At 42.2% G+C, this 13,352-nt stretch overlaps 4 protein-coding genes across 4 annotated transcripts; 2 read left to right on the top strand and 2 right to left on the bottom strand. All coding sequences in view use genetic code 12, as the record gives it.

Moving 5' to 3' along the window:
- Positions 1-1,115: 1,115 nt before the first annotated feature.
- On the top strand, positions 1,116-2,666 carry PICST_28353 (hypothetical protein; the record flags this gene model as incomplete). The annotated part of the gene is made up of 1 exon (XM_001387796.1): positions 1,116-2,666. One exon carries the CDS (start codon positions 1,116-1,118, stop codon positions 2,664-2,666), a length of 1,551 nt encoding a protein of 516 aa, XP_001387833.2.
- Positions 2,667-2,694: 28 nt separating this feature from the next.
- On the bottom strand, positions 2,695-6,389 carry MXP1 (Metalloexopeptidase). The gene is made up of 2 exons (XM_001387387.1): positions 5,857-6,389; positions 2,695-5,547 (listed from the first exon to the last, which is right to left on the bottom strand). The coding sequence occupies exons 1-2, from the start codon at positions 6,035-6,037 to the stop codon at positions 2,795-2,797; spliced, it is 2,934 nt and encodes a 977-aa protein (XP_001387424.2). The 5' UTR covers positions 6,038-6,389; the 3' UTR covers positions 2,695-2,794.
- A 1,839-nt stretch (positions 6,390-8,228) lies between these two features.
- On the top strand, positions 8,229-11,346 carry PHO87 (phosphate permease; the record flags this gene model as incomplete). The annotated part of the gene is made up of 2 exons (XM_001387795.1): positions 8,229-8,436; positions 8,497-11,346. 2 exons carry the CDS (start codon positions 8,229-8,231, stop codon positions 11,178-11,180), a joined length of 2,892 nt encoding a protein of 963 aa, XP_001387832.2.
- Positions 11,347-11,553: 207 nt separating this feature from the next.
- PICST_37565 (hypothetical protein) lies at positions 11,554-12,603 on the bottom strand (the record flags this gene model as incomplete). Its single annotated transcript, XM_001387386.1, has 1 exon — positions 11,554-12,603. One exon carries the CDS (start codon positions 12,601-12,603, stop codon positions 11,554-11,556), a length of 1,050 nt encoding a protein of 349 aa, XP_001387423.2.
- Positions 12,604-13,352: the final 749 nt, after the last annotated feature.

Raw genomic sequence — 13,352 nt, 5'->3', positions numbered from 1 at the left:
TCAAGGAAATCTTAGCTGCTGTCACTTCAGCATCCTTCTCTTCAAGCTGCGAATAATAATTGGCCGCGCTTTACAGACATTTGCAATTGACAGATGTTCATCAGACTTCGGTGCTGGAAGACCTCTTGCAATGGAATTGGAACCACGGTTGGCCACAGCACCTCGAGTCAAACAGGGCAAGTAGGCGTCTTCCCATTTGTATCACATTCTGGTTCTAATCGTTGGTTAGGCTATTCGTTGCTACATTACATACCATTATCGAACCCGCACAGCTCTCGTCTATTTGCTGGTATTCCTCATTAGGAAAAATTGAACTCAGGTCCCATTGTTCTAATCTCGACTAATAATTAGCACTACTGCCGCCAAAGTTTGGTGTGAAATTCATGCGCGAGCGTCAGAAAATATCGCAGCTAGACAGCCGCCGGCATCTCGCAGGACAAGAGACCCCTTCTGAAGGCAGCAACAGGGACCTGTTTCATCTTCCTCGGTTCATCCCTGCAAAAAATCCTTGCTTATACCGTATGGAATGTCAAGTTGAACTAGGTTTTTGGGTTCTGTCTACTCTCGGCCTATTGGCACTTAGACGCCATTTACGTAAAATAATATTGGGCGCTTAAAAAATACCTCCCCAGAAAATTAATTTTAATTTGTCATTTATCTGTTTTCACACTTTTATTATGTAGCTCACCCATTTCCAGTCGCTGCCCATGCTAATATACGCTTCCCATTCTCAGCACATAGGCAACCTGAAATATATATACATATACTTTTCCTTCTGACTCGCCATCTACATCTACATGTGGAAACTTGACACTTGCAGTTGCGACCGTTAACAATTGCTCTTTTTTTATTGTAGATTGCACCCATTGTTAGAACCATATTATTGTGTACCTACATTAATAGCTAGGGAAATATCACAATCGTATTGTCTTGTTCAGGCAATTACCAGCTAGCCAAAACAAACAACTAAATACTTCAACGAAAATACTCCCTAGGGCAGAAGAGCAGTACTGGCGACTCTCTATAAACCATCAGTGTTCATCTTAATTGACACCATAGTCCAATTTCATAGAGCCTGACATCATCATTCACAGCATCACAGTAACTGCACAGGTATGACAGTGTCAGTGTGGAATAGCGAGGATTATCCAATCCTAGAGCCTACCACTCTAGAGTCCTTCAAGCCACCAGACCCGGTCAATTGCATTCCCGTGAAGAGAGTATTCGACTTCAAGCTGCAGCGACTTAGAGAGTCCTTGAAAATGCCTTCGGAGATGGACATAACCAGTGCCAACGAACTCGTCCTTAGGGTCAAGATGGTGGGGATTAACTTCCACACAGACTTTGCCCAGTTCAAACAACTCTCACCCAAAACCAATGTCTATTCCAAAAGCAGGGCCCCAACCACTCATAGGACTTCTGCTGTACCAGGAAACAAAATCATAGGAAGAATCCACCGGATGCCCGAATACGAAAGCACACACTTCGATTTTGAATCCAAATATCTTGTCTTTCCCTACTCCAATTGCATCATCCAAAATAGCCATATAAAGTGTTCCGAATGCCAGCTCCTCTTGAGTCGTAGTCAATCTCAACAACTTTGTAGTGATAACTACAAAATCTATAAGCGTCACCAATGCAATGGCAATTGGGTGTATGGAACCACCATCGATGGCGGATTACAGGACTATATGAAGATTTTAAACCCGGAACAGACTCTTGTGACGATTCCACGTAATGTCAGCACTCATGATAGTTGCTTCATGCTTGAGGTGGCTCTTCCATTCTACTCATTCATCAAAGATACATTTATGACAAACGGTTCTAACAATATTCGCATTCCAGGTAAGATCTTGATAGCCTTGAAGGAGATGTCAAAACAGGTCAACGATATCCTCATAGTCCTCAAACATTTCAAAATCAAGCTGTCAGACGTCTGCATTGTAGACGAAGACATGATATCCAAACTCACCAAAGCAGACCTTGTCAACTACCATCAGATGTTCAGCCAGATATTCCTCTTTAACTGTAGTGATAATATGATTAGATTCGCAGACTTCTGCTCGTCTTCACCAGGATTAGAATCGACCAAGTCTCGCTACAACATCGTGATTTTTGACCAGAATGATCCTGAATCGTCGGCAAAACACAGAAGGTTAAGCAGTATCAAAGATAAAAATTTTGTTCGATTCAAATTATCATATAAAGATAAGTTAAATGCAGAAGAACTTCTCAATATCATATCTTCGATGAACACACTAAATTCGATGGTGGTTCCAGAAGCCGATCTATCCAGACCATCCATAGTAAGCATGGATTCTGAGCTGTCGACAATCTCTTCGGCAGATTCACTTCGTTCCAATATCTCTAATTCTACTGCTGCTTCTTTGCCTCAGATTTACAGTCCGTCAGGCACTAAAAGTGCTTCTCACCATATGAAAAGCAACAGCTCATCCCACCGTTCTTGGTTATGGTATGATACAGACTTTGAATTGTACCATTCTGAGGACGATGACTCAGACGATTTCGGAGACGATTATTCTCGTTCCCATTCCCATAGCATCAAACAAATGAACAGATTGATCCGATCTGGCAGACCATCCAGAATTGGCTACACCAACAAAGCCAGCAAGTATGTCAATCTCAATTCATTCGTTTTCTTTTAAAATTTATTAACGGTTCAAATTTTTACTTCGTATATGTCGGTATTATTAAATAAATAACTATTTTGGCGTGAATGGTATAAGCGTAGTCTATCTAAATTATCACAAGATTCCACCTAGGTATCTATAGTCTATTGTCTGTCTTGACCTAATTCCAAGAAGGTATCTGTCAAAATAGATCTCATCTTGTACAAGTTGAGGATTCTCAACTTTTCGTCCTTCAAGTGGGCATTGTCTGAAGCCTGTCCACATGGAATCTGTGCTGCTGGAGCATTGAAGCACTTTTCAAGAAATCTGATGGATGGAATAGAACCCCCTTCACGAATGAAAAGTGGCTCGTGGCCCCAGTTGGATTTGATTTTGTTAAACAAGATGGAGTAGACCAAGTTTGATGGGTCTCCTAACCACGGCTCTGCTTCATGGAACACATTGATCAGGATACGGTTTTCTGATTGAAGCGCACCGAAAGCCTTTGTCAAGCGATCTATTAATGACTGTTTGACTTTTTCCAAATCCTGATTAGGTACGATTCTAATAGAGATTGTCGCTTTGGCGACTTGCGGAATCACAGTGTTGTTGTTTGGACCAGATACCTGGATCTTGTGTATAGTCAACGATGGGTTACGCCACTTGGCCATCAATGTCTTCAAATCTTGATTGTTCATGTTCTTGATCGTTGCTGCTTGCTCGATGTCCTGATACAAACGAACTTCTCTTTCTGTCAATGGCAACACATCGTCGTAGAAGCCGTCGAGCTTGATTTCGTTGGTAATAGGATCTACCAATTGACCCACAATCTGGACCAAATCCATAGTTGGTTCTTTCAGAACACCTCCATCTACACCCGAGTGCCTGTCTGGCTTATCGGACTTGATTGTTACCGCTGCATTGATGACACCTCTTAAGCCATAATTCAAACATGGAGTTTCATCGTCGAGCCAGTATGAATTGGATAACATTACCCAGTCGATATCCCCAATGAGAGACTTGCTCTCGTTGATGACTTTCTGGAATCCAATAGATCCGCACTCCTCTTCACCTTCAATGATGAATACAACATCGCAAGACAATTCTTCTCTCAGAAACAAGTCCGCTACGGCATATATACTAGCCAATATAGGGCCCTTGTTATCGGATACACCACGAGCATACAAGTTCCCATCACGGGCAGTTAACAAAAACGGATCGGTTTCCCAATCAGCAGCTTCATGATTAGTGGCATCAACGACGTCATAATGGGCATACCAGAGGACTCTTGTGGGTTTGCCGGTTGCTGTCTTACTGTTACGTGTAAAAGTGGAATACACGATAGGGTTACCATCAGCTACTGGTAGCAACTTGGTTTGCTTAGAGCCCAAGTCGATCAATAAGTTACACAAGAATTGGGCACAATGACGGGAATCTTCAAGATAGAGCGTCGGGAACTTGGAGATGGTTTTGAACGAAATGAATTTGTTTAACGATTTGAGCAATTCGTCATTAGACAATCTACACTGTTCAGTTGAATCGGGTACGGAATCATCAGTTACCAACCCCAGTGGATCGTTGTGTTTCAAACCTACATTGTTAATATCCCAGAGACAAAGAGCTTTGTTACCTCCTGAAAGCAAATATGTACAACCTGAGATGTCCTTGAAGATCTTGACTGACAAAACAGCACCCAATTTGCTTTCATGCTGGTAAGGAACAGCCCCATCTGAGATTATCACTGTGGAATGTTTATCCAAAGTAGTTTGATTAACGTTTGCGTATCTTGCTGCTTCATCTAGGCTTAGCGATTTCGTCGGGTAGCTCTTCAAAGTGAATTTTACAAGACCACCCAAGTTAGATGCTTTGAAAATGCAGTCGTTGTATATTCCAAGACTTAACACTTCATCGTACGAGGAGTTACCGTCGTTTTCCGATGTGAAATGGAATGAACGAATCAACTGCGAAGTCATCAAATCCCACACATTGATGGTAGAGTCACTCAACCCAACATAAAGGTAGAAATCCTGAATTGACATAGAGAGAACCGATTCTTCATTTTCTAAAGATTCTACGCTGGTAATCTTGAGTCCAGACTCGGTGCTGTTAATCCCCCATATCTTGACGAGTCCGTCCCCACCACAAGAAACTAAGATATTCTCGAAATCGTCAGCATAATGGAAGCTAAAGTCTTTATCCAGCATTCGCCCGTCACTTAAACGACAGCGGAATACGTCCATACAGTAGACGTAACCATTGTGGGCAAAACGAATGATATCCTCGTTTTTCACTTCTACTAATTTTGGTGAACTATGTGAAGAATGAGAGGTACTGGAATACTTTCTGAATAGTTGATGTTTCGATTGAAGCGTATTCATGGATCCACCAGGACCCTTTGAGTCAAAGAACTTGTCGTAACGCAAGTGAGGTAAGCGTTCCACGTTGGAAGTATTTGAACCATGGCCCGTACTAGTGAGAGAAAGGTGGCACCACAATATGGAAGCGTTCTGGGCTCCAATGAATATTGTGGACAACAGATCGCACCAGGCAATGGAGAAAATATCACCGATATCCACCAGAGAGAAGATGATGTGCGTACAACGGATAGGCAGCTCACCTTCCACAGTATCGTCAGAATCTCTTTCAGAAACTGGTTTGATTTCTGACAAGTCATACACTTTAACGAGGGAATCAGAACCAGCACTGAAGAGATGGTTCTCATCAGCAGAAATCGTCAAAGTAAGAACGGAAGAAGCGTGATTCTGTTGGCCACAGTTGACTTCGTATTTTAACGAATAGTTAATCATGTCGTACACCAATATCTTTGAGTCTTGGGTTCCGCAGAAAATCAACTTCTTTTGTGGAGCTGGGACCACACAAAGAATGGAATGGGTATGAGTCCACTTGTGCAAAAGTGCTGGGGTGTATTCGGTGGAATCAGGCAATGTTGAAGTTACAGAAACTGCCAGAGTTTGCGATCGCAATGGAGGCGAATTGGAATCCGAGATCTCGTCCAAGTCATTGCTGGAAGTGTATGCGTTACTATGTCTTTCTACAATGTTACTACCATTGGTACTGCTATGTGCGGTGTTGATGTTATTAGCCAATGGACTTCCGATTGGTGAAGCATTTGCAGCTGCTGTAGGGCCGGAACCTCGTGAATGGTTTGTTTGTGACGGAGAATTCCGTCCATTTGCTATGGGGCTACTTCTTCCCGATCTGATACCAGAGTCATTTATGGATAAATCTGCCACAGTCAAGTTGGGTGAGTTAAGTCTTACAGGAGTGTTAGAACTAGGTGACCGCACAAGAAATGAGTCAGTAGAACTTATCGGGAGAGGCAACCGTGCTGGAATCAGAACGTATTCGCCTTCATGGATAATGGCTCGGTTATAAGGGTGTGACATGGTATGCAAAGAAATGAATCGCGATAGTTTACGTGATGAATATTGAAGTATTTAATGCTATGACTCAATTCTTGAAGATAGTTAAATATCAATAATTGAAGTTGGATATGGGATAATTTTGATATGACTCGAGATGATTGAATCGTGGAAATTCATATAAGTTTATTTGTTTGTGTTTTGTGATGGATCTCTTGTATAAATATTGATTACTGGGCTTGATGCAACGATAGAAATGATGAAACTGAAACCAGCCGAGAAAGCCAACAAACAAGAATGCTATGTACAAGAAGCAGTATGAGGTGGTGTTAGCGAGCTGGAGTTCCAGTGGTGAATAATACTGTTTTGGGGTTAGTCAGGTGGTTTGGCTGAAAAAGACTTAGTCTTGTGTGGAGAGAGAGCCACACCAGCGATAGATATAGTCTGACTCGATGGGCGATGGGGCCTGCAGATTGTGGGTGATAAGTGGTCACGTGAAATTGTATCGTGTGCCTCAAGTAAAGATGAGTCTTGATGGAGATGTGAAAATGGGATGGTAAGGAAAGGAGGGCGACTAGAAGTGGGCGTGACTGATGGTAATTTCATGGTGAAGGAGGTGCATAAGTCGTGGAAAGAGTAGATGGTATTTTAGTGATTGTAATTATGTGGAGAGAAATGGAAGATAACAATCTGAAGATGTCGCCGAAAACAGTCGAGATTGATTGTTCGCAACATCAGGTTACGTGAAGAATGTTGTCTGGCTGGGAATTGCTTGCTTCGCTTATATTTGTGTAGGCTATATGAATTTAGAATATTTCACTATGATTTTGACGTCAGAAGTAGTTTGCAGAATTGCTGCGAAAAATGATTTTGCAATCGACACAAACAAACTCAGTGCATATTATCTGAACTGATAAGAACTGAAGTACCAAATTAGATCATAGTTACTAAGATAGAGAATAGATAAGAAAGTTTCCTTTTTCTTAAGGTCCTTAAAATCGTATAGAGGTTTCTGGGGCAGCAGGAAGAGATGAATAAAATAGTATCGAGTGGGTTTGGGTTACCAGGAAAAAAGAACATCTCTGAAATACGGAACAGAGCTGTTCAGAGAGAATATACACTTATCTACAGTTGCAATTCCATTCTGAAAGGAATGTGAAGTGACCAGAAACACAACTCTATGATTTGTACCCTAGTAAGCTTCTCCAGTATTTCTGTACAATGACGTTCAGAAACCACTTTCATCTCTATCTTGTCTCCTGCACTTGGTCCACATCTCCAGATACCGATTGGCCGAACAATAGCTTTTGTGGAGTTGCACCTACAACTCCAGACTTATATAGGAGAGAGAGAGGGGGCCCCAGGCCCAGACGGCTCCACTTTCTTGCAGTAGTGTCACATGTGTGATAGCAAATTACGGCACAGGATACGGTGGATCTGGTCTGCGTTTGTACGGGGCAACTTCTGTGCTTTCCAAGCAGCGTCTGGCGCATGGCACGTGGGATACACGATAAGAAGGCACCAAAACGTAGGGGACATTCAGAAGTTCATATTCTCATGTTTAGATACTTTCTCCTGCCTTTCTTTGTTGGACCAAGTTGGTAGCTGGTTCTGCTTCTTGGTCTCGTGCTGGAGAAAAGCAGTCACACGAGCGACTACTCAATCTAGTAACCAGACGGAATTGTCTATTAGCGAAAGTGAAATTTTGTAGCTTGGTCTGCTAAGAAAAAAACAGAAACTTTTAGCCATGAGATGCTTTTTGCCTGCCCGAAGCGGAAACCACGCTGCAGAACCAATTTAACAAAACCTCCGCACAGCAATGCAAAATGGAGAGGTCGTGCACTACCACAACAACAGTGTATCCATACCGCAGTACAAAAAGCCCACGTGGGTTCTCAAGTCTCACTCAGATCCAGCAGCAATCCTTTACAGAAAAATTATTATGCCAGAAAGCCCAGCCCACGTTGTCTGGCCAAGAGTAGTTAAGGATCACACGAGGGTTTGCCAAATTCCTCGATGGTTCTTTTCTTTTCTCATAGTTAAGAAATTTCGTGGTGACAACGTGGGCCTAATCCAAGATCCTTTTTGCTTGCCAATCCTTTTACTGTCACTTATCTAAATAATACTGTTGGTTTGACAGCTGGCTCAGAGTTACGCTCAATCAGGAAGGTAGTCACACGAGGTTAACACCCTAAAATCTGATATCTGTTGCAAGATGAAGTTTTCACATTCGCTCAAGTTCAACGCAGTTCCGGAATGGCAGGACAACTATGTCAATTATCCGGCGCTCAAAAAAGTCATCTACAAGTTGCAGCAAGACCAGTTGCAGGTCGCTAACGCTCCCAAAGACGGCTCGGTTCCAGTAGACAACGTTAACAGAACAACCGTTTCCGACTTGGTAGAGACCTACAAGTTCAAGAAAAGTGCTAGAACCGCTGCTGAGGCTGAAGAGGACGACGATGACGACGATATCATCTACGAAGATGAAAAACAGCCTACAAGCTCATCTCGCTTCAAGAAAAAATTTATCAACCGCTTCAAGAAGAGTTCGCCTGCTATTCCTGAAAATGCCTCGGTTTCTGGCTCCACTACTACTGACTTGGAGAAGGCCGTCGGGTCAATGTCTTCTGCTACTGAGATGATAGAGGACAACTCCAAGAAATCTTCTACTGAAGCTTTCACAGTAGAAGTCGACAATTCGACTATAGTTTCCTTCACTTCGCAAGTGCATGCGCAATCGCCTGCAGCCTCGGAAAACGACTACTCTAGTCCGGCCACCACCGCTTTTGACCCTTTGAAGGTGTTTTCCAAGCAGTTATTGATCCAGTTGCTGAAGATCAACGAGTTCTACCAGACAAAGGAACAGCAAGTGTTCACTGGCTACGACAACTTGATCAAAGACTTGGAAGCAAACAACGTCAATATTGACGAGGTTTTCAAGTTCACCCAGGCTTATCACTACGAAAACCCTGAAATTGTTAATGCTGATGACCACCACCAGTACCACATCAAGTCGACTCTCACCAGAGTCACAACAAACGCCTCTGTTTTTGACCACATCAACCATTTGGGCAACGATTACGATGCTGATCACCACGGAGACTTGGAAAAACAATCTCATATTCACATTGATGAAGACGAAGACGATGATGATGACGACGATGATGACGATGAAGACAACCACAGCGAAGATTCCGTCTTGTTGTCTCACACAGACTTCAATGTCAAGCAACAGAAGAAGATTACGTTGAAGAAGAAGTCCATCACTCTCTTCATCAACCTCTCGGAATTGAAGTCGTTCATCGAGTTGAATAGAGTAGGCTTCACCAAAATCTGTAAGAAGTTCGACAAAACTTGTAACTACTCCATCAAAGACGACTTCATCCAGAACTACTTGCCCAACAATTCCCGTGTCTTCTACCCAGAAACTATTGAAGACTTGGACTACAAATTGAATCAGATTGTCAAGATTTACGCTTACCTCTCCAACAGATTGACTCCCAGAGCCACGAAGGAAGACTTGGAAAGTGTGAAGAACGACTTGAGATCCCATTTGCGTGATCACATCGTTTGGGAACGTAACACCGTCTGGAAGGATTTGTTATCGTTGGAAAAGAAGTCCTACAACTTGGACCTCAATGTAGACTCCAACCAGGCCAAGATGGGCGATGAAGGTTTGCAGAACTCACTCTTGAACATGAAACTTACCACGATCAACTTGCCCTTCTCGTTGTTCGGCTATAGCCATGTCAAAGTCCCTTCATTCTTCTTCACCACCCAAATGATCAAGTTGCTGATCATAATCATAGTTTTTATTGTCTTATTGACAGTTAAAACCTTCAACGATCCTGTTCAAGCTCGTTGTTTGGCTCTTTTGGTCGCTGCTGCTATGCTCTGGGCTTCTGAAGCTTTACCATTGTTCACCACTGCTCTTCTCATTCCATTGTTAGTTGTCACCATGAAGGTTTGTAAAGTTGATGGCTCTGACGAACCTATGGATGGTGTAACTGCTTCGCAGTACATCTTGTCAACCATGTGGAACTCTACTATCATGATCTTAATCGGTGGTTTTACTTTGGCTGCTGCATTATCTAAGTACAACATAGCCAAGGTCTTGTCTTCTTACATCTTAGCTTTTGCTGGTACCAAGCCTCGTAACGTTTTGATTTCCATCATGTCCGTAGCCTTGTTCTTGTCGATGTGGATTTCCAACGTCGCTGCCCCAGTCTTGTGTTTCTCGTTAATTCAACCGGTCTTGAGAAGTGTCCCTACAGACTCTCCAGTGGCTCAGGTTATGGTTTTGGGTATTGCTTTGGCTGCTAATGTTGCTGGTATGTCTTCTCCAATTTCATCTCCTCAAAACGTTGTTGCTCTTCAGTATATGGACCCAAATCCAGGTTGGGGAAAGTGGTTTGCAGTTTCTATTCCAGTATCCATACTTTCCTTGATAGGTATCTGGTTGATGTTGATCTTCACTTTCAAGATCAACAATATTAAATTAAAGGCCTACAAGCCAATCAGAGAAAAGTTCACCACCAAGCAATACTTTGTTAGTATTGTCACCATTCTCACCATCTTATTATGGTGTGTCATGACTAAGATTTCGGGCACTTTCGGTGAAGCTGGTCAAATCTCATTCATTCCAATCGTCTTATTCTTTGGTACTGGTTTGTTGAAGACTGATGATATCAACAACTACCCATGGTCCATTGTTCTTTTGGCTATGGGTGGTATTGCCTTAGGTAAAGCTGTCAGCTCTTCTGGATTATTAGGTACCATCGCTATGGCCTTACAGAAGAAAATCATGCACTTTGATGTCTTTGTCATTCTTATCATCTTCGGTATCTTGATGTTGGTCATTGCTACTTTTGTCTCTCACACTGTTGCTGCTTTGATCATTTTGCCATTGGTCAAGGAAGTCGGCGATGCCTTGCCTCATCCTCATCCTTTGATCTTGGTCATGGGTACTGCTATGATTGCTTCCTCGGCAATGGGATTGCCAACATCAGGTTTCCCTAATGTCACAGCGATCAGTATGCGAGACGAAGTAGGAAAGAACTACTTAACCGTCAACACATTTATCACCAGAGGTGTTCCAGCATCTATAATTGCATACATTATCGTTATTACCGTTGGTTACGGTATCATGTCTGCCATTAAATTCTAAAAGGACGTTTTATTTTGTTGTTTTTTTGTTTTTTTCATTCATTGCATTAGGTTGGTTTTTGTTAAATGTTCATCACACTATAGAATTTTGGTTTCAACCTCCAAAAGTTTCCCATTTCTTGTTTTATTCTACGAAGTTTGTACTAAAATAAATGTTTAATTACTATAATATTATGCGAAGGTATAAGTATAAAACCAGCCAATGTATCGTTATCGCCATTTTTGAGATTAGAAATATAGATAATATGGTGGTAAAGGGGGCAAAAGGAAGCGTATTATACTTCAATCGAGGTGGCTTTCAGAAATAAAATGTGGTTCATCATCTGGGAGTTCGTTACTGGAAGTAATATCTTTCTGTATCTGACGAGATTCTACTACTTTCCTCCGTAGAGGTTCGCTCTAATCTGCGCGAAAACTCCCAGGTCTTCCATCTGCTTAAGAATCAAAGCGAGACCAGGAGAGTAAGTCTCGTCTGTTAGGGCAACCTGAATGAGCATAGATAAGGTTCCATCTTTTTTCAATTTAGAGTAATAGTAGTCTAAGTCAAGGTTGTCGAAGAGTCCTCCACGGTACAAGTCTCCGACAAGAGTGTATACCATTTGGCCCACAGCCTTGTCTTCCAAGAAGTTCACAACGATTGGAGTGACAATATCTGCTTTCTTCAATGCAGCAAAAATCACGTCCAAACCCAGTCCGAGAGCCAGTGAACCAATAATTTGGTTTACTACATTACTTACGAAGGTGTTGAGAGAGCCAGCGTACTGACCACCTTCGTCTCTCTCTCCAAACACAACATATTTGCTGTTGGAGTTGGCATTGGAAGCCTTGCTTTTGGTGTTTACAACTTTCGCCAAGTATTCGACTGTCAACTTCTGACCCGCACCCAAGTCAACCAAGATTTTGGGGATGTAAACGTTATCAGGAGATCCAAGAAGGTTTCCTACACTGGCCGCGATTCTATTTCTCCAGAATTCTTGTTTGAAGATTTCGTCTAAGGTCTGCCACACGAGACCAGAATCCAACAACTGATCAATGATTTCGGTGATGTTCAAACCAGAGAGATCAATACCTGTAAACAGAAGCCCCAATGAGTCCAAATTCGAGACCGAAGAAGTCAAGTTGAGAATGATATTAGCTAGATTATCAATCTGCTGAGGAGAGTTGGCGATCTCGTCAAGAACTTGAAAAATGACTCCGGACTTGTTGACTTCAACCAAGATATTTGCAATTGTGTCTACAGTTGCATTCTCGTCTGCTCTCTTGCTGAGCATATCCTGCGTTCCCTCAAGGAATCCATCTATGTAGCTTTGTAAAGTGTCTTCTATGTTGGGAAGCTCAAATAAGTCGCTGGTTGCTTGTTCTACAGACCCAGCTGCAACACCAAGCACTGGAAGTGCCACGGAAAGAACTGTGGAGAACTTCATGCTTCACGCTATCTTTCCAATATCGTAGGGTATTTCAACAAGTGCTATGAGAATAGAAGTAAGAAAGCTTGCGGTGGAAAAGTCCAGTTTGAAAACTCTTCCGAAAAATTTCAGGAAGAGTCGAAGGTTTTATTAAATGAAGAGAGGAGTACAAACTTAATAACTACTTTCAGACTTTTGGTAGCTCGAGGCAAGAATGAAGAAAAGAAAATGGTCTTCAGAAGTTTTCCTGAAACGGAAATTTGCAATCATGTGACATGAATCTGTTACCTGCACACAAACACTATTTTGTATGCCAAATATTTTCTGCCCGCTCGTAGCTCATGCTTTTTTGCAATCGCGTCGCAGCAACTCACAGCAGTTTACCTCACGGTTCAGTAAGTGGAATAAGGCTGCTTCTCCAAAGATATCAGGCCATTCTAGGTAAATGACCTCCTGCTCATCACCTCAGCAGAACTTGCTAAACAACCTTGTAAACTAGCATTTTCTGAGTGGTACTAGTTAAAGAGAGAATCTATTGTTCGGGGAATAAATACCTGCATATAACATAATCTCTCTTAGTGCTGCAGACTCTTAGCCGGATTAGGAAATGAATCACAAATAGTGCAGCAGCTCTAATTACTTTCCCTGATACGGGAAAGGAAGCACATTTGAACAGAATAGGCAATATTTGAAGACTATAAGCGGTGAATTCAGGGCCCACACAGATTTTTCACCCACTGAAAACCACTAAAAAGGAAACTTCCAGT

Source organism: Scheffersomyces stipitis, chromosome 1 (assembly GCF_000209165.1).
Source record: "Scheffersomyces stipitis CBS 6054 chromosome 1, whole genome shotgun sequence".
Classification (NCBI taxonomy): Eukaryota; Fungi; Ascomycota; class Pichiomycetes; order Serinales; family Debaryomycetaceae; genus Scheffersomyces; species Scheffersomyces stipitis.
The sequence above is the reverse complement of the archived record's forward strand: the minus strand, read 5'-3'. Positions and strand labels throughout refer to the sequence as shown.